Raw genomic sequence first — 24,655 nt, forward strand, 5'->3', positions numbered from 1 at the left:
TTGTGATGGTCAACGTTGTACAAACTACAAATGTTGAGTTCAAGGTAGGGCACGACACGCGTGCGCGTTGGGACCACGGTTTGCAGTGGTAATAGTGGTAGCGGACGTGGTATTCCGCTTCGGCGGCGGTATTGGTTGTGGCCGCCGGACGGTGCTACGGTGGTGGTATGGTACCCTACTGCAGCAGTCGGAGCGTCTTCAACACACGTCGTGTCACGTCGTCCGCTTCGCGCACCACCGGTGCTCTCCAGTCGGCGGACGCCAGCATGATAATATGATGTTTAGTAGTAAGGCCACATCTGTCGCTCCAATCCGATAGGTGTCGCGGGGCAATACGTTGCTCGCCGGCTCACTACAACTCTACCATACCGGCAGCCCCTCCCTTTTCCCAGTCATCAATGTTATAAACAAAATAATAACAACTTCACATCGTACGGAATCGTACTCGAGTACTCACTACTCGACCGGCAGCAGCAGTCCCGTTGTTGCACTCTTCGTGTGTGCGCGTATCAGTAGTTGCGGTGTGTCTCGTCGTTAGTCGTTTTACGCGTATCGTCTTCTCCAGGTCCCGTAAACGCCTGTCGTCGTTGTCTTCATATAAATAAATAATACCCCATCGCAATCGGTACGTATGCACACGTGACATATTAAATTAATTTAGTTATAACATTGGTACCTATTTACACATGTCGCGATGTATTATTATGCCATGATGTCCGATAAAAAAAAATGTAAAAAAAGCTACTGTCCAGACGAGTGACGACGTCAATATTATATTTTAATACGATCGTTACAGCGAATAGCGATCATGTCGTCTGGTCGTTTGACACTTTAATAAACTCGTGTAGTGGCGTTCATCGTCCCAGCGGCTATTGTGGCGTACGGGTTTTCCCGACGGCGGACCGCTCAGTGGCGTTTTCGTCGCGCCGAAAATCGATTTTCCGCCTCGCGGATATCATTTTATTATGTTGGCGATTGTATCGAATTTTCGGGAAACTCGATGCATACCGCCGCCGTCATCTCCACAGCAGTCGCCGCGCGTCGTACAGTTGTTTACTTTTAGATATTAATAGGCACAGTGCACTGCTATTTTATAATATTATTTTTATATACAACGACCCTCTCTATCAACACCCCAAAAATAGGGCTTTTATCTTGGTGGTAGGTACTGAATTGTACTTTAAAACCGTGTGCGTGATGGGTCCGCGGGGGTGGCCGCCGCTCGTCATCCGCCGGCCCGTCTGTGACCAACCCTAAACCATAACCGGGTGCGCGTTTCGTCCCCGCCTCCAATACGTTTTGACGAGCCTTATTTTAGCACAAGAGATTTTATTATATTATATATCTTAATATAATTATATCAATATTAATTTTATGATTATTATATTATAATAATGTACAGACCAGGTTTCTGACGAAATCGTATTCTATGTAAATGTACAATTATGTTTATTTTATATAGCTTTTATAGTGGTAAATAGTCTATAAACTTGATTTCTGCCCTAGTGTTTAAATCATCAATGTTTGTCTCTGCATTTGTTGTCATGTTGATTAATTTATTATTGTACCAGTATAGCCTGTAATTATTCAGTACCACAGGTAAACGATTATTTTATTATTGTTCCACGAAACCCCGACCAATCCAGTGATCATCCGGCAATTTTAAGATTACGTAGGTTTTTGTCACAAAACACAATTTTATAAAGAGCTTAATCGTTGATTTATTTTTATTTTTATTTTTATTTTTTGGTTTTAGTACGTTTAATTAGTATAGCAGAACGCATACTTCACCGACTATACCTATGTATATATTATATATAACGTGATTCTCCATAACGAAATGCCATGAGGTTTATATTTAAAACTTTAAAGGTCAGTCATTTGTTTTTATGCACGTTCAGCGGAATGGTAACAAAATTAAAAAACCGTTCTTTTATTATTCGGTATTCGGTAATTCGTGTCCAATGGTTTCAAATAATTGCTGATTTATTATTATATAATATCGAATATAATATTAATAGTTAGGAATTATTATTTATTTGTATCGATCAATCATCAATCCGACTTCTAGAACTAATTATTTAACGTTTTTAGGTGTCCATTGACAGCTGACATTCTACACGTCATAAAAATGTTTGATTTGATAAATATGTAATATAATATTACGTTACCTATGTATTGTTTAATCGTATATTCATGTACACTGAATATTAGTCTTCAAGTATAAAGTATTTGTTTCAAGGTTTGTCCGCTCTATGTATGATGAAAACCCTCTTTAAAAAAAAATTGGGTATTGGATACCTAAGTGTTAACTTCAATAGGTAAATCGTAAATCTAATTATTTAATAAGTCAAATTTTAAATTAATCCTTAATATTCGGTACTTTAATTTATATTACGTGTAGGAATCATATATCATTTTGGAATTTACTTACCTATGCATACTTAAAACATAACAATTAACAACAATATCGTAACAATCCAAAGTTTACGTAAATTTATAAATTATTACCTACCAATTGAAGTTGAAATTTAAGGTTATCGAAAAATTAATTACTGCATTAATAATCGCATTATAAGATTATAGAGGTATTGATCTCACATTGTGCATTATATTATTCCGTTATTAATTTATTATACTATTATAGCCAATAGGTGTTTATTGATAATTTAATTTAGAAACTGCTTATTCAATCTATTGATGGATCTCCTTTTATATATGCTTATAGACTTTAGTGATAAATAATCTTTAATGATTGCTTGTTAGTTGTTGAATGTTGGTACATGGTTATGGCATACTCGTTATCCATAATAAAATTAAAATAACTATATCAACAATTTTGATTCAACATAGGTATATTCAATAACAGAATAAATTACCTATAGGCTGCATGAAGGCTTCATTAGGTGACAGAAAATAATGCAATCAATGATGTGCATATTAAAAGTGATACGGTTTGTTTAGTATCGTAAATTGTTGGATACAAGGTTGAACATAATCATTGTTTTTTAGATTCAGTAGGTACATAAAAGAAAAATAATATATTAAGGTAAAAACCGTTCGGAAAAAAATAATAAAAGATAATTATATTTGACCAAATATTTTATTTACGAAATATGTCTAAAAATAGAAATACACAAAAGTAATAAACTGTTTATATTTTTACCTACAACAGATACACTAAACAAAACAATGATTTGTATAATATATGTACATACAAGGTGATTTTTAAAGCATGCTCACCCTATTTTTATGCTTAAATTAGATAAACATTTAAATTTTGATTTTTGGAATTTTTAACACTCCATATTTTCGAATACTTGAGATTTTGCAATGTAACATGAAATTGTAATAACAAAAGCTTCTGTTTTTTAAAAAGGACCCCTCCCCCTCCCCTTCAACAGATATTTTTTATTAACATTTGATGTATCTAAATCAAAATTTGAACGAGTAGTTTTCTAGTTGTATAATGTTGTGCACTAAGAATAATACGAGGAATAATATATTTATGGTAATGGATTATGTATGATTGGGGCTTAGATGGTTTGTAAATGTTGGTGGTGTCAGTAGTGATAATAATTTGATTTATCAATATAAATGATTTAATTTTAATTTGTAGTGAATACTATGGCTAATATTACATGTAGTGTATATTTTTGTAAAATCATATTTAAGGATTACTATCTTAGTGTAAATATTTTAATAACTCAGTAGTGACTACTTGTTAGAATTTTAATTTAGATACATAAAAATTTCCAAAAATATCATCCAATAAATAATTTACAGTAAAAAAGTGGGGTTCTCATTTCAAAGAACTTTGTACACTCTTCAACTAACAAAAAATAAATCAGAAATTTGAAATTATGGTCTCTTTATATTCTAAAAATCAGAATTTTAATTAAAGTATTATTAATGGAAAAAATAGGTATCAACATGTTTAAAAAATCATCCTATTTAAAAATATAATGCTTTATAAATATCTAATTCAAGAGCATTTAATGATATTATTAATTAATATTGTATTCATATAATTCTACAAGTAAACAAATACACCTATTATGATTTTTATTAACTAAGATCAATTTTGTTATTTTTAGATTGACTTTCAGTCATGAACGGATTCAATAATCATGAAATCAATGAAGGAGGTCATAAGCATTCAGTTTCACCTTGCAGTTGCTGGACAATTGGTTTGGTCAATGTTGATTCTAAGCGTTATTTAACAGCTGAAACATTTGGGTTCAAAATCAACGCTAATGGTGCATCATTAAAAAAAAAACAATTATGGACCTTGGAACCAAGCACTAATAATTCATTATTAAGTGATGGTCCTACTACTACAATTCGACTTCGATCACATTTAGATAAATACTTAGCAGTAGATACTTTTGGAAATGTGACTTGTGATGGTGATGATCCTACTGATCCTGGAACTGTATTTCAAGTTTCTGTAACCGATGGAAACTCTGGTAGCTGGGCACTGAAAAATGTTGTACGTGGTTACTTCTTAGGTGCTTCCTCAGATAATCTCAAATGCACAGCGAAAGCAGCAGGATCCAGTGAACTATGGCTAGTTCACTTAGCTGCGAGGCCTCAAGTAAATACATTTGTTCAAAATATGTATTATATTATGTAGTTTATGTTAAGATTCTTTTTACTCAATCCAAATATATTATTTAAGGTGAACTTGAGATCAGTTGGACGAAAACGTTTTGCTCATTTGTCTGAAAACTTAGATGAAATTCATGTTGATGCAAACATACCTTGGGGCGAAGATACACTTTTTACCCTCGAACTACGACCTGATGATGACTTCAAATATGCCATACACACATGTAACAATAAATATTTATCTAGAGATGGAAAATTAGTAGACACATGTACATCCAATTGTTTATTTTCGCTCGAGTACCACTCAGCTGGGTCTTTAGCTTTGAGAGACAAAGTTGGTGGTTATTTATCTCCAATTGGTTCTAAAGCACTTCTTAAAACACGATCACAGACAGTTACCAAAGATGAGTTATTCACTCTTGAAGATTCTTTACCACAAGCCAGTTTTATTGCTGCTCTCAATTCAAAATATGTATCAGTTAAACAAGGTTAGTAGCTAATTAGTTTAACAATTTATAACATTTGAAACTTGGATGGATGGATGTAAATAAATAATTATTTTATAGTTTCTCTGTGTACTTGCAATATTTTTTGATTTTTAGTCTAATAAATATTGTTTTTTTTCTTTTCTTAACTTTTTAGCTGTTACTTATAGATAAAAGTAATGAAGTTACTTTGATTTTTGAATTTTGATCAAGTAAAATTGTCATGAAATTACTGTTCTTTTCTGTCAGAAAATTATGTACTTACATTCGTCTTTCGTGTTTAAAAAATTAGTTCACAGATATTTCTCTAATTTTTTAAGACACGTATAGAATAGTATAAAGGTATAATTTAAAAAAGATTTTAAAACAAATTTTTTTAAATTCATAGTACTTGAAATGGTAACATATTATATTATATTATTAATGTTGTTAAAATTATGTGTTACTTTTGTATTATTGTTTCTCCAAAACAGTATAGTTTATAGTTTGAATAAATTACAATTTAAAATAGTTAATTTTTTTCAGGTTATATTGATATTATTTTAACTTATACCCTGTAAGCACAAAATTGTATTTTATTATTTAAAATTATATACCAAACAAAATATATAATTATGCCTTATAAGTTAATAAAAAAAATCATTCAATACAATAAAATTATTAACAATATACAACTAATAATTTAATGACAAGTAACTTTATTTATGCTAAGAAAGTTTTTAAAATTATTTTAAAGGAGTATAGGTGTTTTGAAATTCCGTGAATGATGGCATTTTGATACTACAGATTCTGTTCTAAATTACAGCACCTATAGTAATTTACTAATTTGTGTCGAATTCAACTCGCAGCATTAAAACCTGTTTGCTCTCCATCAACATTTTACGTATTATTTTCGCATATATATATATATTATAATCAACCCATTTTTAGATTCTGAGCGGAGCGATGAATGTATTGATTTTACCATGATGTGTGTTTTTATTTTTTATTTCATTTTTTTTTTGTGTCTGTCATCACGTTTTGGGGCAGTAAAAATGCTTCGATTTTTGACTTCAGTACCTCGTTCGATCAGAAAGTGAATCTAGTTGGTACTTTGGGGGGTCAAAAGAACAAAAATTCTTTATACTTTTCTAAATAATCGAGAAAAACAAACTAAAAATTAAGGGAAAAACGGGAAATTTTACGCACACTCATTTTTCGACAAAATCGATTTTGGGTTTTTGATGTAACTTTAAAACGAATGACCATAAATACATGAAGTTTTCACAGAATTTTAATAGAAGTATATTCTATCCACAATGCAATTTTCAAAAATTTTCGACATTCGACTTAAGTTGAACTATTTATAGGCATTTGAATTTTTCGATCATTATTAGTTTTTTTTAAATTAATATCGATAAAAATTTATTTGTTAGGCAGAAAAGCTTGGAAATTTAATACAAGGCTCTTAACATATTGTTACAATAGCAGTTGTAAAATAAAAGAAATTCATAGTCACAATTTTTTTTTATAAGCATTCAAAGTTTGAATTTTGACAAAATACGAAAAAATCACGAAAATTCACAAATTATTTTAAGCTAGAAATTCATAAAAAAAATTCTTTTTAAATCTAAGATTTCAAAATTTAATACAAGATTCCTTACAAGTTTTTCAATCTTTATCACAAATAAAAAGTCCACCGGAAATTCAAATTAAATTTTTATGAGCATTTGAAATTTAATTTTTTACAACATTGGATTTTCACTCTTAGTGATTTCCTTATTTTGGTGTATTTCTAAAACAAATGATCGCAGATATTTGACATTTTGACTGAATGTTTATATAGGCATTTTATATATTTGATAAAATTTTCAAAATATTTAGATTTGTTTTGAGCTGTTTACTGACATTTTAATTTTTCAACTTTCTTAGTTTTTTTTTTTCTATAAATATCGATAAAAATGTATCTATTCGGTAGAAAAGCTTGAAAATTTAATACAAGGCTTCTAACACATTTTAACAATAGCAGTTGAAAAATAAAATATATTCATGGTCACAATTTTTTTTTTACAAGGATTCAAAGTTTGAATTTTGACAACATACGTAAAAATCACGAAAATTCATAAATTATTTTATGCTAGAAATTCATAAAAAATTTTCATTTTATATCTAAGATTTGAAAATTTAATACATGGCTCCTATAATATTTTTACAATAGCAATTGAAAAATAAAATAAATGCGTAATCACAATTTTTTTACAAGCATTCAAAGTTTGAATTTTGACAACATACCTATGTAAAAATCACGAAAATTCGCAAATTATTTCAAACTAGAAATTCATAAAAAATTTTCTTTTTAAATCTAAGATTTGATAATTTTTAATAATCTATAATATATCCTAGACATATAAACCGTCTTCGGTCAGAATCGTTTTTCGTATACAATGATGTAATATCATTGGATTCAAATTTAATTCCATCCATTACCAGTTGCTTGTAACCTACTGTACAGCAGAGCGACATCCATGACTTACCTGCCTTTTTTTTCAAACAAAATTGTATTGGAATTAAGTTTTTAAATTAAATATGTCTTGTTCATTAATACAATTATATTAATTTGGTTAGAGGTAATATTCCGTATAATGATTTTATTTATATATTGATTTTAATTACTTATATATTTAATTTTTTTCTTTAATTATAACATTTAATTACATACATTATATTGTCGCGTTTTTTCTGAGTTATTAGTAACAATTTATATTTAACTCTGCAATTAATATGAACTAGCAGACTATATTATATCTATATATTATGTATTTTATTTTGAAAATTAATTGTGAAGAAATTTGATATGGCTCATTAATAACTATAACCAGCCTATATTTGACTCTTATATAGTTAACAATTACAATTTAAATAGTAGTCATTATATCCACTTGAATAATATTATAATACTTATATCATGTTTTGTTTTTGTATGAGTTTTTTTCATGCATCTTTAAATTATAATTTCTTTTAACTATTTTGTTACAACTGTTTTAAAATTAATAATATTATGGTACATCGAAGGAAGTTCATAATATATTATTAGTTATTACATGAATAGAATAATAAAACACAGTTGATGCAATGAATCAATAATGCGTCATTTGTACTAGTTTTGTTTTAACACATATTTTGTTAAACAACTTATTTTTTTAAACAAAATGTATTCAGCTAAAAATTGAATTTACAAAAATCCATGTAATTTAAAAATAATATGCTAATTGCAAACTAAAGTTAAGTTGTGAAAATCTGTTATGGAAACCCCACTACGTTAGGTTGATACTTTTTACTTTTTAGTAATTTCTTTTATCAGCTCTATTTTATAATATTTTTTCTTTATGTATTTACGTCGACTACTCGTCTTGGCATCTTGTTAAACACCTCAGTTCGAGGATTAAACCAATTATAACACAGGTGAATAAACCTGGTTTTACTTCGTTATAATTGTTGTTTTAATTTGACACGGTCTGGCGGAGACGCATTTATGTAGCTCTTCAAAATACATTCTTGTTGTATCTTTAATTTTACTTACCGTGCGTATCTACGGATAATATTCTGTTCGCATACAATAATTATATATGTATTGTATAATATAAGAATATAACGACGTCACTACGTCAGTCATTTTTGTTTGCATTTCAATTTGATTATTAAAATTATTCTTTCTTTAAAATACAGTGTTGTCATTTTGGAATTTATTATTATTTAACGGATACGTCATTGTTATTTAATCCGAACTTAAACAACACTACTTGTACATACATAGGAATAAGTGTTACACAATATCAACGCATTAAAATATAATTAACGTTTCAGAGCTCTTGGCGGTTTGTACTTAGCTCTTCGATAAAATTGTCTATAAATAACTTGTACACGTATTTACCGCTGTATTATGTATGATTTTTTATTATCTCAAATGTTAGGTAGGTCCATCTAGAATACATGCGATAACTACATGGTCATGGATCTGATGCACAGTTTCTATAATATTGTTTTAGAGGTATAATAATAGGGTACCTAGTGAGACATACCCTTATTTTATCATAAAATTATGTAAATAGTACTTTTTAGCTTCAGTATATTATATTAAATGTTTTGATTATTGAATTATATACTATTTATAAGAAACCATTACCTTCAACACAAGCAATAGTTAGCTTAAAGAAGGTGAGCGAACGATTATTTAATTTGTATTATTTAACCTAATATAAAAACAAGTTATTTTACAAAATAAATATTGAACAAACATAACTAAGAAAAGCGGAAACCGTCATAAACAATATTATTATTGAGAAAAGAGAAAATAACATTGTTATTTATTTTAGCTGCAAATCGTTTTGATTATTTATATAACAAGTCATTCCTATTTTAATTTATATATTTTTAGATTTGTCATCTGTTCGTATTTTATATTAGTGTTAGTGATAATTATTAATTATTATATTATAGATAATACCTTTCGTTAAATATGTTGATTATTGATACGTAATGGTTTATAATTAATGAGTGAGTATACTGACAAAAAAAAAAATGAAATGTAATTGTTAATTAATAGCTTCATCTAAATAATTATTGTTACAAAAAGACTTAATATTTAAGAGTTAGTTATAACTTAAAATAATTAATAATACCTACTATATTTTCATTCTACAATAGATGGGTGCATAATGCGCTTGGAATTAATTTTAAATGTGCTATAGTGGCTGTACAATAATTAATATTTTAGAAACATTGAAGTTTGATAAAAAGTACTAAAATTAAGTTTTAAAATATTTTATTTTATTGATTAAATATAAATAAATTAACAAACTGTAATTAACATTTATTCTTTTATATGTGACTGATAAAGATGATTCATGAATTCATGACGAATATATTATGTAAAAATAAAGATACTTGATACTTTTCAGAATATTGCATTATAATACAATGTACAAATTGTACTTGTGATTCGTGTATCTTAGATACACGAATCCCTGTTATAAATGGAGGAAGTATATTGTCCATTAAGCCCATTAAGGCATTAAATATTATTAATATATAGTCATAATTTATATATTAAATAATTTATGAATATATATTGCACAATTAATATTATAACTTACTCGTATAATTATAATATTCAATAAAAAAAAATTGTGTGGTGTATAAATTCAAGCGTTTGACGCTATTAATTATTTATGATATTTTTTTCCAAGAATCCAAGACGTTTCTTTAAAGAGTTAAATTAGTAGAAATTATTTAAGTTATTTTTCATAAAATCCTAATATTACATAGATGTAAACAGTTTTATTTTGTAGAATGGGCCAAATCTAAACCATCTAAACTATAGGACTATAATATTTTTTATCGTTTATAGTTTATGACTTAGTAAAATAATTGATCGTAATATAATTTTTGTTTCTTAAATAAAAGACTGACGAAACTCATAATGAAAATACTATACTTTAAATTTTAGTTTATAATTATCAATTATATTGTAGTAATTCTTCAATTTTTCAATAATATAATATTGTATCTTATATCATAAGATGCTCGTGTTATTAACATTTTCAAAAATATTTTCTAAAGGAAATGAAATATTTTATTCACGAGTAACAAGATTTTTTTCATGACATTCAGTCGCCGAGACTATGGGTATATAGAACGGTTAAAATGTTTAGATGGCTAACTGTACTAAAAGCTTAGCTTACTAAATTCTCTTCTCCATTGTTAATGAAGCTAATTATAGTAAAACCACAGTCTACTGAACACATTGAAATAGTAACATGTTGTTTTAAGAATTAGAAATTCTGTGTTTTGGCTTTACTTACATTTCTTATTCATGTAACAATTATCATAACAGTAGGGAGTATTTATGGATAGTCTTTATAGATATGCATTTAAAATAAACAGTTCGTGCAGAATAATATTAATATAATTGTAATTGTAATAATTAGTCTTGTGGTAGGTAAGATTTAAATTATGGTGTACCTGCCTGCCACCTTGGTTGGCGCATGGTGTATTTCACTGAAATAAGTCATAAAACATTAAATTTATATTTAATCTCAAATAAATTAAATGAAATAATAATAACGTATATTAACGTTCTCGACTTCTCAAACCGTTTAAAAAACTAAATTACTTTGTACCTATTAGGTTATTGTAAAAACTGTTATATTTACAATTAATCTTATCATGTCTAAACATTTTATACTTTAACCCGCATTATAATTGTTGTCTTACTTTTGTTGTTGCATAATAATTATTCATTTGTAGCTCAATATTTACGTTCAGCAATCAGCAGTTAGTTAACGATTAGGTTTTAATACTAACGAATTGATCTACCACTTATCTCAGTACCACCAATTAAACTCAAGGGTAAAAGCATTGACTGTATTTTATTGGTGGTATTTCTTTAAATTTTTAAGCGAGTTATGAGGATTTTTTTAAACAGTATTATTTTCTACTTATAAAATTTGCTTTCAAATAAAGTATCGAAAAAACTTCTACAGTGAAACATACAACTTCGTTACCATAGAGTTAAATAATTCAATTTGATATCAAAACAAACTATAAGTTAACTGCTAAATATACATTTGCTATGTAATTATACTATTTGTAATTTGTAAGACGAAAATAACAAATGTAGCTAATTTTTCTATCCTCTTAGTTTTAAATCTGTTTAAAAATAATTTAAATGTACATGGTACATAGCTTATATAATAATAATATTATGATGGAAGTATATAGGTTAAACCATATAGGTTTACTTTTTTATTAGAACTTCGAATTGGGTAATTTACTCGTTAATCGTTTTGCTGTTCAGTGAAGATTTAAAAGTCACGAGAGGGGGTAGTGACGTAAATACTTTGCATATACTTATTTATAATTTATGTACATATCCCATTTACTTTTTCCTATTGCTTTCATATTTTTACACGGTTTAAGGAGAGTGGTCCACCTATCGCCCCCCCCTGTAAAACTGCCACTGATAGTAAGTATAATAGGTACCTGGTACCTGATACATATCCTGGTATCTACCGTTTTAACACAGACATCAATTTCAATGGCTTCTTATAGAATAACATTTTTTAAAAATATAATCCGATTGCAGGGGTGGACGTAACAGCTAACCAAGACGAAATATCGGATCACGAGACTTTTCAATTGGAATTCGATCCTTCCACTAAAAGATGGTACATACGCACAATGCAAGACAAGTATTGGACTCTCGAGACCGGAGGTGGAATACAAGCTGTTGCCGATAAGAAGTATGCGAATTATTCGTCTTTCGTATTTTATAAATTAATCGAAAATTTAATATACCTAACATTAATTTATATCTGATCATTGTATAACGATATTGTTTTTGTGAAAATTAAATAGATCATCGAATGCTCTATTTGAGTTAGCGTGGCAAGGGGACGGGTCGGTTTGCTTCCGTGCTAACAACGGCAAATATGTCTCTACTAAGCGGTCTGGCCATCTGTATGCAAATGTTGATGCAATTGATGACGCTTGCAAATATTTCTTTTACCTCATAAACAGGTATATCTCACATAAAACATCCGACATGTTTTTGATTTACGAATTACAAATATGAAATTACCTATATTAAACATTTGTATTGATTTATTTTTCAGACCAATATTGGTATTAAAATGTGACCAAGGATTTGTTGGGTATAAATCATCATCAAGCTTACGCCTTGAATGTAACAAGGCATCATATGAGACTATACAAGTTGAACGGTCTGATAAAGGAATTGTATTTTTTAAAGGTATTATCAAAACATTTTAATTACAGCATTTATTTTTATTTCTACTCATTTTTATTTAGGTCAAACTAACAAATATTGGCATGCAAATGATGAAGGCGTTTCTGTGGAATCTGATGTACCTGAAGGATTTTTTATTGAATTAAGAGAACCAACAAGGATATGCATTAAAAGTGTTACAGGTTATTATCTTACTGATGGCAAAAATGGAATGTTTAAACTTGGTGATGGAGATTATAACAATGCCACAAAATGGGAATATTAATAAATATAATATACATTAATATTATATCTCCAAATACATATGCACTATAAATTGGGAGGGGATAGGTGTGCCTATAAATACTATGGGATTTTTTAAATATACATAATATGTATAAAAATAAACTACCTATAATTATGTTTATTTAAATAGTCTAAAGATATACACCCAAGTTTTTTTTATAATTAATTATCATTTATAAAAATTACAAATTTCACTCAAAACATACTTATAATATGAACACAGATATATGATCTTAGTAAAATAATTAATATATTAAATAATAATTAATAACTTATTGGTATTTGTTTAAATTTAAGTTGTAAGTATCTTAATTTTTATTCTAATAATATTTTCACTAAAGTGTCTCAACATTCTATTTATTAAAAGAGTTTGATTTACTTTTCAATTTCCATCCACTTTTTCCTAATTTTCAAACGTATTTAATGGTATATAATTCATAATTTCATAATCTTAAATTTAACTAACTAAACTAACTTAGCTTTGGCACTGTTGTCGATAAGATGTTGGTCCATCAAATACCCATTGAAAAATGCTTTTACAGTGAATCATTGTATATTATGATGGATTCTATTTTTCTTTTATATACCCTATGGCAGCGGTCGCCAACGTTTTGGACCTCACGGACCACTAAATCCATAACTCTAAATTCTACCGACCACTTAAATCAGTTAAATCTTATACTCATGTCTTGAATACAAAGTTCAAAAAAAAAAAAAATTAAATTAAATTAAAGCATATTTTATAAAATATCAATAAAGGGTTTTATTATTAATAACAAAATTATTTTTGTTAGTTTAATTATTATTGATTAAAAAATAATAATAAACCAACATAGTTGGAAATTAGGTCCATTTATTTTATAACATGTGAAAATAAATAATATTATTATGTGTTTATTCTTATTTGTTGTTAAACTGAATCTTCATACAGTGACATTATACACTACTTTTGTATATTACAATTATAAACTCGCAACATTACAAATAATGTTCAAGTTTTTCTGTGGACCATCAAATTTTTACGGCGGACCACCGGTTGGCGACCATTGCCCTATGGAATACTTTATTTTAGAAACAATTGAATCACAAATTAAGATAAATTTCATAGAATAATTACTATTTAAATAACTGTTTTGTGTTAACATATTAATTCAACTTATTAATTATATTAGTTGATTCACTTGCTAAAACCAACAATAATAAAATATTTTTACAACTGGGACAAAATTTGCTTAAAAATTTATATTTAAACAATGAATGAATCAGTTATATATTTTTTAAATTGTTTTATAAACCAAGTTTAATAAATACAATTTAATAAATTCAAGTTTTTTAAACAGATTTATATTGCTCAATATTGGTATAATTTTGTTTTGAACAAATATATTTATAAACATACAACATGGTTTTATTAAACATTTTACACTTTTTGTACAAAATAATAATATAAACATTAGACATAAGTCATGCATAAAATATATGCTCTAAATATTTTAACTAAAATTAAAAAACAAAACACAATCTCAATATTTTCTTATTATGTTTAGTTTAATGTTGTTCACTAAAAAAACATGATAAAAAATTGTTTTTTATACGAATAATGAAAATAACACATTTTTATTATAAATTGAAATCTTTTTTATATATTGAAAATGCAATGCGCAGTACTGAAAATAGGTTAACAAAATGGAGACATTAAATATTATATAAAAACAATTTGATTTGTGCAAGCAATGTTGATCACAATATATAGTAAATGTATATTACATTTTAATATATATTATATGTATTGATGTACATTTAGTACTTAAATATTGAATGAGAATGAGGTACGCAAATTGTCTTACAATTCAATATATTATCTATTTATATTGGTTACTAGTCTTCCAAAGAAATAGAATACTCATTTAACATAATATTTTTTAACTTTTATACATTTTTTACGCATTTATGGAGACTGTTTGGTATTTAATATGTTTTATGAAACTATTTTTGTGTTAAACTTATGTTTGCAATTTTGCACTTATAATTGTATTTTATGTTTATTTTAATATATTAAATATTATTTATTATTATTATTTTTTTTTTTGTTAAAAATATGTATGCTTTATATTTATAATTATAATTTGACTATATTCCATAAATGTGTATTTATATAAATATTAGTGCTTGGAATTTTTTTGCTATACAATTTTTTTTACTAATAGCATTTATTATGTATCATAAGAGAGCAAAATTATTTTTTGGAATGAATTTAATTTCTTAATTCCATTTGGTCAATTGATTCAAAAGTTATATTTTATTATTAATTTTGTTAATAATTATTTTATGTTTCATATAAATGTTTCAGAAAAATGTATTACAAAAACTTAATTTTTTAAGCCAATCACCTATCAATTTATTACCCATTTATATAATTAAAAAAATAATTTTTTACCAATTCAAAATCTATTACTATTTATTTATAAATTTGAATTATGATACAACGCATTTACTTCGCCATCATTTTGTAACAAAAGTGTAGAGAAATAAATAACTCTTTGTTTTTTTAAAAAAAAAAAACATAATTAAAACTAACAAAACCTGGGGATCCTAAAGCACATGCTAAGTATAATTTAGATTTGTGTGAATTTTTTTTATCTTGCACCCTAATAAATAATAAGATTATATATTTTAAGTATGCATATTTATTAACTATGTTCTATCCATTTTATTTACCTTCATGTAGTTTATTTTATAGAAATGTGTGCAATGTTTTTTTTCTTTTATATATTATAATATAGTTATAGTCACTTAAAATAGAAATATTTTATACATAATATTCCAAAAACAATATTGGTTTAGATATTAAGTATTATCGTTTCACAATATTTTTTTAAAGTAAAGTGGGTATGATAATGTTAATCAATTTTTTTACATATTTATAAAAAAAACTATTATTAGTATTAAATTATTAATAAATATTAATTTATTATACTTGATTTATGTAATTATATTTGTTGGATTTTATTATCTGTCAATCCTACATATTCCCACCTTCCACCATAAAAAGTAATAAGTAGGGATAGAATAGAATTTTGATGCACTATGTGTTATTTTCCATTGCTAAACACTGCTCATTTTATAATACCTCTCATGCATTCTTAAATAAAGTTAAAAGGTTTTAATTTGACAATTTCCTAGTAATTTCTGAGTTTCTTGGGAATTTAACACACAAATCTGGTTTTAAATTTTTAATGAGAATAATTATTTTTTTCAGATAAAATGTCTATGTAGGTTACTTAAAATATTGTACATTTTAATATATTTTAGATGATTTATTTTTGGGGTATATAGGCACTTATGAGGTATTATATTCTCAGACTTTGTTCTAAGTAATAAACTTATTAACCATGTCATTTCAACAATACAATCAGTATAAAAATCATAATATGTAATTTACTAATAAAATCATTAAATAAGAATACTTAAATATTAAAGTTAAACAAAAACTATGCTTTGAGAATGTTTCTTTTGAAATAGTTGTATACTTTAATAGGTATTAAAAATAACAATAAAACGCAATGCAACAAAATAAATTTGATAAATATATTTAATATATTAAATTTGGTTAGAGTTCACAAACATTTTTTGTTTAATAGAAATTTCACTATATAATATTCACAAAATATATTTTGATAAATAACAATTAACTCTTATTATCACATTTATTGATTTTTAATCAATTATTTACATTTATATTTGGATAATTTATGCATAAACATGTACACATTCAGATCTATGATTAGAATGTACACAGCCTCCCAGTTATAGTCACAATTGAAGGTATATAACATGTTAATCAACTGACCATTTATCTTTATGACTAGTGTTTATCTTTGACTACTACCTGTAAGAAGGGCATCTGGGACCTACATAAAAGTTAATGTAGTTAATTAATGTATATTTTCATAATGGATATGTTTTTTTTTTTATTCAATACATTTATAATCATATATACTGAGAGCACTTAGTTGTTATTTTTTCTATGTAGAACTGCTGATTTTGTAAATAAACTGTCTGCATTATTCTGGAGATCAATTTATCTAAATTAAGCTGTTGAGATATTCGTATACATGTATGTTATCTTAAATTGTGGTTATAGCCTTTAACTGTGCAACTTGAAAACCACAGCCTTAAAGCTTAATATTATATGAAATTGTTTGAAATATTTTTATTTCTTTATCACATATCCTTTTAGCTCCATTGGCTCCATTAATTGTGGTTTTAGGACATTTACTTTTGGTCCGATGTGCACAAAAGACAGCGAAGATTCATAAATAGTTATGTTTTCAGCCGAAGAAGATGTAAGTGGTTTAAGATTAATCTATAAGTTAAAATTAAGAATAATATATGAAATAATATTTTCAAAACTAAAACAAAGAAAAACGATCACTTACTGCATTTGGGCTATCACTTTGATAGGCTTCCCTAAAACCATAACATTGAGTTGTTTGGGTTTTATGAAAAACCAAACCTACAGCTGGTTCCGAATTCTGGATAATCAACGAAGCTGTAACTAAGTGAACATCTTTCGGTAATAATGATAACTTGTTACTAACATACGTATCTTCGAGATGATCAAATCTCGATGTATCAATTAACTGAACGAGAGGATACAGCATTGTCGACATAGATGTCATCCCGAGTGCAGTTAGTTGTGGTACATCCATCTACATTGTTTGTAAATATGAATTATACGGTTTAACATTTTTGTAAGAAATTATATGTAGGTACCTGACAATTTCCAATATTCTCTTCAATGAGTATTCTGAATAATGTCAAAGTGGGAACATTATCCAAAACCCCTTGGCCCAACCCACGATTGTCGTCTTGCCGCAATCTACGATCCTGTATAACCTAGTAAACAGATAAGTATTGTTTTTTTTTTTTTAAGTTTAATTTTAAATATAACTTAGGTGATATTACCTCCATTTGGCCATTATATAATGAAGATGCACCCAAAGGTTGAACTGATAATAATGATACTCTAGTAGTGTCATCTTCTATATACATTGCACTAGACATTGGATAAAAGTTTCCTTGGATTGGTAATTTTTTATAATATTTTCTTCTGGTCATCTAATAACGGAAAGATTATCACAATATATCAAATACTATATTATATTAGATTTCAATCCTAGATTTATTATTATTACTTGGAATCCATTTAAGTCTGTGTGGAAAATATTATTATTATTCACTTCAGTAGTAACTCTCATTGAAAGTTCATAATTCGTTTGTTGTCTAATATCAATTAAATTTCTTATCTCAACATCATAAGCATCTAAAATAAAAAATTGTTAATTGCTGCATACTTAAATATTATATTAGTAAACAATACATCAATATTGTAAAATGATGAATTTTAAACTTTTTTTATTACCTTTTGTATGACGGAGGAGTACCGAGTGTTTTACATTACTATATTGGATTATCACTTGTGATAAAATATGCCCTTTAATCACATAAATTGTAGGGTTATGCTCTGTAACATGGGCATCAACAGCATCTCCTGATGGCATGAACAAATACGCACCACTCATGTCTGGACCATGAGCTACATCGTATCTGAAGATAATAATATGGCATTTCAAGTTAAAAATATTCACGGTTTTGCAATATTAGTCAATGTAAATTTACTTACCGCACAAATTTCAATGAAACTGGATATTGTTTTCTAGAAGATTTAAGAGTAATATTTTGTAACATACCATTTCGACCAAATGATGCAATAATATTATTATTTTCAATTGAAAATTCTTCAACATCACTAGTTTTAATAAATATCCTAGGATCCAAAACATCATCGATTTTTGGGTTATAAACACTGATTAGTGACATATACTTCCTAATAAAAAAATATAAATAAATAAAACCAATATTTGACACCTCGAACAGGAAAAAACAACATTCTACAACTTAAAGTTTTTATTATAAAAAGAATTTGTATCTAATTTACTTGGTACTAATGTCTGTGGGCAAGTCAATGATTGTATACTTTTTTATTTCCAAAGGACCAATTTCAGCAATAAAATGTAATTGAAAACAAGAAGTCATCGATGGCGTATCTAGGAGATTACAGGTAGAATCGATTTGAAATGAAATATCCACACCTTCTGAATTGACCACCTGTATTGTTGACATAAAAAAAAAAAAATAGTAATAATAGAAAATGGTTGAAAACTAAACCACTTTAATGTTAATATGATAGTAAATTCAAATGATTTCTTTTCCACATATGAATATACTGTCAAATATTATATGAAATTCCAAGAATCAACAACTTGCTGCTTTTATACAAAACATTTATGTTTTAAAGAGATCACTGATTATGTTAAATGATGCATGTTGTATTGAAATAAAAATCATGAATATAAAAATATTCAATGTAGCTTATTAACTACTATACTATTTAATGTTTTAATAAATACTCTGAATATTTTAAGCATTATCTATTACAAATAGACTTATTTCACAAGAATTACCTTAACATTTTCAGTTGCCACGACCAAAGTGATTATTTCATTTCTGATGACTGATGTCAAAGGGTTGAACACAATAACACTCTGTGAATCTTGATTATTAGCAAACTGTATAACACGACATTGTGCAATACTATTTGTATAGACTCTTGAACAATCTACATCAAAGTATTTAATGTTTGTATCAAATACATATTGTTCCTAAAGCAAAATAATCATTTTAAGATTTCAAACACCAAAAAATTCCTCAAATTATATTTAATAACGTATCAGGGCCGGATAAAGGTAAGAATCAAAAGTAGCAGCTTCAAGTATTAAGTTGTTTTTTGCTCAACTTTTTCAAATACTAACTATTTCTTACCCGAACCTACCTAGGACCCCCTTCTTATACTTGTTTGGACCATTTCAGAGGACATTCCGGTCCTGATAGGTATGTTAATTACAAAAAAAAAAAAAACCTTTTCTTGATATAACAGAAAATATATACAGTGTTGAATGATATGATTTAAATTAGATAATGAATCCAGCATCCTGTAATCATGTTAATAATCTATTATTTATTCATATTATAAATAAATAGTATTAGTTTACTTTTGTGCATAGTCATTTACTACAGCATCTTTTGCTGTTCCTGTAATTCCATCGTGGTGTTGAAACAAACTATGAGCATCCCTAGCAGCTTGTAAATAATTATATAACTCAGAATTTTGTTTCCATAACCAGGAAGTAAAATTTGAAGGTGCACTTAACCACACTAAGGAATAAAGAATTTCTGTAGCTCTAAAAAATATAAATAAATATTAGACAAAATTAATAACACTTTTAACTTTTAAGTTTATTTTAATGCCACTATTTTTTATCTTTAGGACTAGTAATTATATATTATGTTTATAAGATGGCGTTTAAACAATTTACATTTAAGAGGACGTGATACCCGCATGTGTTGTCTTCGTCTTACAAGTGTGTAACATTGCAAATACTGTTTAGCGTGGGATAGAACCACTCAATCTATACTCTTAGTAGGAACACCAAAAGTTAACACAATATAGAAGATGATATTTTCTGTGATGTAACGTTTTTATTTGTTTGATATATTATAATAAGAAAAAAGTTATTGAAGTTTGAAAAATTTTAAAATATCAGATTTTTAAAAGTATTATAACTTTTTTCTTATTAAATATATCTAACAAATAAAAACGCTACTTCACAGAAAATATTATCTTCTATATTGTGTTAACTTTTGGTGTTATTACTAAGAGTACAGACTGAGTGGTTCTTTTCCCCTCTAAACAGTATATGCAATGTTACGCACTTGTAAGACGAAGACAACACATGCGGGGCGGGTATTACATCCTCATAATAAATCGTTTTAAAAGTTAAAACAATCGCACTTTGTAGTTTAGGAATTTCAAACCATTTTAACGCCATCAAATAAACATAGTAATAGATTATAATATTATGATACATATCAAATTGTTTTAAAATAAATTTAGCTTATACAATAAAAACATACCTTAATCTAGCAACTAGTTCTCGATCCATACATTTGTAAAAAGGCCTGGACGTGAAATATCCACTCCAGTAATCATGATCTTTATCTGCATAAGTAAAGAAATCACCAGTCAATGTTGGGAAATTCTTATAATTAGATGACAATTGTACAGCTCTAAAATAATCGCTTAATGTTCCAAATGATGCCTGATAAATTGAAAAAAAAAAATTTAACTATTGAAACCAACTAATATTTTACTAATTAATATTTATGTATAAAACTAACCTCTACATATAATGAGTCACTATTGCTATTGATATAATCAAATAATTTTTGATAATTATTCATCTGATAATCCCATTCTTTGGCCGATGAATATCTAAAGTCATCTCCCAAAGGGACTAGTAATACATTTGTATTATACAACTCAGCTTTTTTCTTATATTGATCCAATAACATTAATGCTCTATTAATAAATATTTGTGTTAAATTGATTAAAAAAAATATAAAAGTAAATTTTTTAATCTAAAATGTAATGAACACCTTCGGTGCACATTTGTTGAAGTTATTGGCACTGGAAATACTTTCCAAGGACAATTTAGTCCAAATGCTGGAAATCTTTTAAAATCAAATTGACAGCAAATACTTGGATCTGGACCACAGGTATGAGGAATGTCATAGTTGTAAAATGGCATCATGTGTGTAAATAATTCATTTTTGTTGCTATTGCATTCTGTATCTAAATAAGAATGAAAATTAGAATAGGAACAAATCATTGAACTATTCTACAGATGAAGTAAAAGACTACATAGAATATAACCATTATTTATCTATAATCATTTATACCCCAATGTTGTCTCCATCGAAATTCTAATTGTTTTTGTTTTGCCAAATACTTTTTAATAGAATAATGAGTACGTTGAATGACCAAACTAGAAAATTTCATTCTATTCAAAATATATGGCATAGTTGGAGATACACCAAATGGATCAATACACCAGCTATAACTGTACAAATAAAAATAAAAATTACAATGATAGTGAATTAAAATAATAATTTCATTTAGATACTAGCATAATAAATCTAAATGTTTATCACCACATTTAAACTATTAATAATTTCTGAAAGAATTTAATTTTACTTGGCAGTAATATTTAAGTTTCTCAGTAACCACTGATGTCCATTTGTAAGTTGAGTGATCATTGATGAATAGTGGGTGTTTGCTTCATCAGTCATTACCCAACCTCCAGTAACTATTTCCAATTGTCCGTTGTCAACCAATCTACACATGCACAGCCATAAATTATCACACTTAAAATCAAGTAATTAATTAACATTCTTTAAGTTTATACTTTTTCACTTTAATTTTTGTACTTTGGTCGATATCATTCCACCACAATGATAAATATGACATCTCTGCCCATATAAACTTGCGTCTACGGTCTTCTGATAGTTTAATCACCATATTATTTAATATATTCTTAGTATCACTACGATAGTACTCTTCAAAGGTTCGTTTCCACCCTGGATCATTATGTGAATGAGGCACAACGAATACCCTTAACTTATTATTTACATTCCATCGTCCTTTAGTGATCTTGACATCCCAACCTTGTTTCCATGCACCACCATCAATATTATCGAATTGTAATTTATCATACAAATCCCACATCTAAAAATTAAATTTCATCATTCTTTTAACACTTCAAATTTTAACTTCTTAATTCATATAGATAATTTTTTTATAATTTATGATAAAAAAAAATTATTTAATAAAAACATCATGTTTATTTGAACTCTGTAAAACATTAAAAAATTGTTATTTCCATTATTATTTTTTAAACATTTATTGGATTATGTACATTCTGTAATGGTTTTTACAACAAGTCTATGTGCTAAAAAAAAAATATGCATATATACAACTATACAAGACATGAATACGTGAAGATAGGTCACTCAGCAGTTATACTCAGACTATTAAAATGTAATTGTAAAATATATCATAACTTTTTGTTTTTGATCAATGTTGAATTGCATAAATTTGTTTAACATGAATGTTCTTACATAAATTCTTTGAATTAGTTTCTAGTAGAAATTTGACTTTACAATCATGTCAATATTTAAATCAAAAAATATTACAAAACTTACAAATTTTACCTTAATGTAATACACAGTTCATTTATACAAATAAATTGTTTTAAGTAGAAACTAAATTTATAATTAAATATAAATACAGTTTAGGTGCATATTAGAATCACGATTTCTGTATATAGACAGATAGTTATGCTATGACATTAAGAGGTAAGTGGGTAAATAATTAAAAGAAGAATTTTTGGACCCCCCCACCCCAAGAAGACAAATTCAATCAAATCTGATATTGATACAGTTTGTATTCTTTGTCTCATGGCCTAAATATTATTTAAAAATCAAATTCCAAACACATTGGATTTATTATGTTCTAAAAAAGTCTAAAATTAGTATTAATAATAATAACTTACATTAATATTTGGATCACATACTCCACTTGATAAATATACATCTTCAAAGTTATTGTGTAATGTAGACTGAAAACATACAATCAAAATTTTGAATATTAAAAAAATAAAAATAGTTAACTATAATGTGAAGTAGATGCTTTAATAATGATCAACAGTCAGTTGAATTATAGGTCTGTAACTGTAATAATTAAACTTTACCGTGAACAAACTAGACGTTTCTATAGGCTCATTATTTTTATCATTGCTTTTCAAATTATTTGTGTTTTGTATACCGAGGTTTTTTAACTGTAATCGTAACTTTTCTGAGCTAGAGATTGGAGTTTTCACGGTTTCAAATTGCTAAAATAAAATATTTATTGACTAAATATTTCAAATTCAATACACAATTTACAAATTATTTGAAACTTACAGAATAAATATTTTGATTATCCAATATAGAATACAAAATGAAGCATATCATAAGAACTATAAATAGAAGTAATAAAATAAACCTTTTTTTAAAGTTCATTTTTATTTTCTAGTGTCATTTAATTCATGGTATGTGACTATCTTTCAACTATGTTTTAAATAAAACTTTGAATAGTTAATATTACAAAATACATTTAAAAAAAAAATTATGAAACAATTGTCACTATAATTAATATCAAATACTGACATTTAATAACGTGGCTAATTAAAATTTGTTATTTACTATTTTCAATTTCAATCACTATTTAGTATTTACATATTACTGATTCACCGCTTTTGCCTTATCATATACCTACTTGATTTATCATTTTTCTTATCACATTGTGAAGTTTGATTAAAATTGTTTAAAATAAAATTTAATTTTTTACTTAATTTCTTAAATTATTATTTTGCGAAGTGTGATTATATACGACTATAGTCTATAATTATGCATTATAATATTATTATAATACGGCTTTTTATATACGAGTTATGCACTAATTAGTTAATTTTTTTTTTAATCAAAA

At 26.8% G+C, this 24,655-nt stretch overlaps 2 protein-coding genes across 3 annotated transcripts; one reads left to right on the top strand and one right to left on the bottom strand.

The window, feature by feature from the left end:
* The first annotated feature begins 214 nt into the window (after positions 1–214).
* On the top strand, positions 215–16,160 carry sn (fascin domain-containing protein singed). The gene is made up of 7 exons (XM_015508075.2): positions 215–625; positions 4,098–4,597; positions 4,682–5,099; positions 12,220–12,376; positions 12,492–12,653; positions 12,749–12,885; positions 12,945–16,160. The coding sequence occupies exons 2-7, from the start codon at positions 4,112–4,114 to the stop codon at positions 13,145–13,147; spliced, it is 1,563 nt and encodes a 520-aa protein (XP_015363561.1). The 5' UTR covers positions 215–625; positions 4,098–4,111; the 3' UTR covers positions 13,148–16,160.
* Positions 16,161–16,741: 581 nt separating this feature from the next.
* Positions 16,742–24,361, bottom strand: alpha-Man-IIa (alpha-mannosidase 2). Of its 2 annotated transcripts, XR_016190354.1 has the most exons (21): positions 24,091–24,361; positions 23,880–24,020; positions 23,682–23,747; positions 22,536–22,855; positions 22,325–22,465; positions 22,030–22,190; positions 21,727–21,922; positions 21,469–21,649; positions 21,205–21,389; positions 20,283–20,471; positions 20,150–20,222; positions 19,695–19,892; positions 19,169–19,338; positions 18,854–19,057; positions 18,593–18,777; positions 18,366–18,493; positions 18,136–18,288; positions 17,944–18,066; positions 17,607–17,879; positions 17,150–17,533; positions 16,742–17,078 (listed from the first exon to the last, which is right to left on the bottom strand). XR_016190354.1 is itself a non-coding variant. In XM_015508130.2 (20 exons), exons 1-20 carry the CDS (start codon positions 24,187–24,189, stop codon positions 17,381–17,383), a joined length of 3,339 nt encoding a protein of 1,112 aa, XP_015363616.2. In that variant the 5' UTR covers positions 24,190–24,361; the 3' UTR covers positions 16,742–17,380. The 2 variants fall into 2 exon arrangements, 1 of the variants encoding a protein (XP_015363616.2); XM_015508130.2 differs by having other exon boundaries at positions 16,742–17,533.
* Between the last annotated feature and the right edge of the window lie 294 nt (positions 24,362–24,655).

The sequence above is a fragment of the Diuraphis noxia genome, unplaced genomic scaffold (genome assembly GCF_037042655.1).
Source record: "Diuraphis noxia isolate RWA-SAM2 unplaced genomic scaffold, SU_Dnox_SAM2 contig0002, whole genome shotgun sequence".
Classification (NCBI taxonomy): Eukaryota; Metazoa; Arthropoda; class Insecta; order Hemiptera; family Aphididae; genus Diuraphis; species Diuraphis noxia.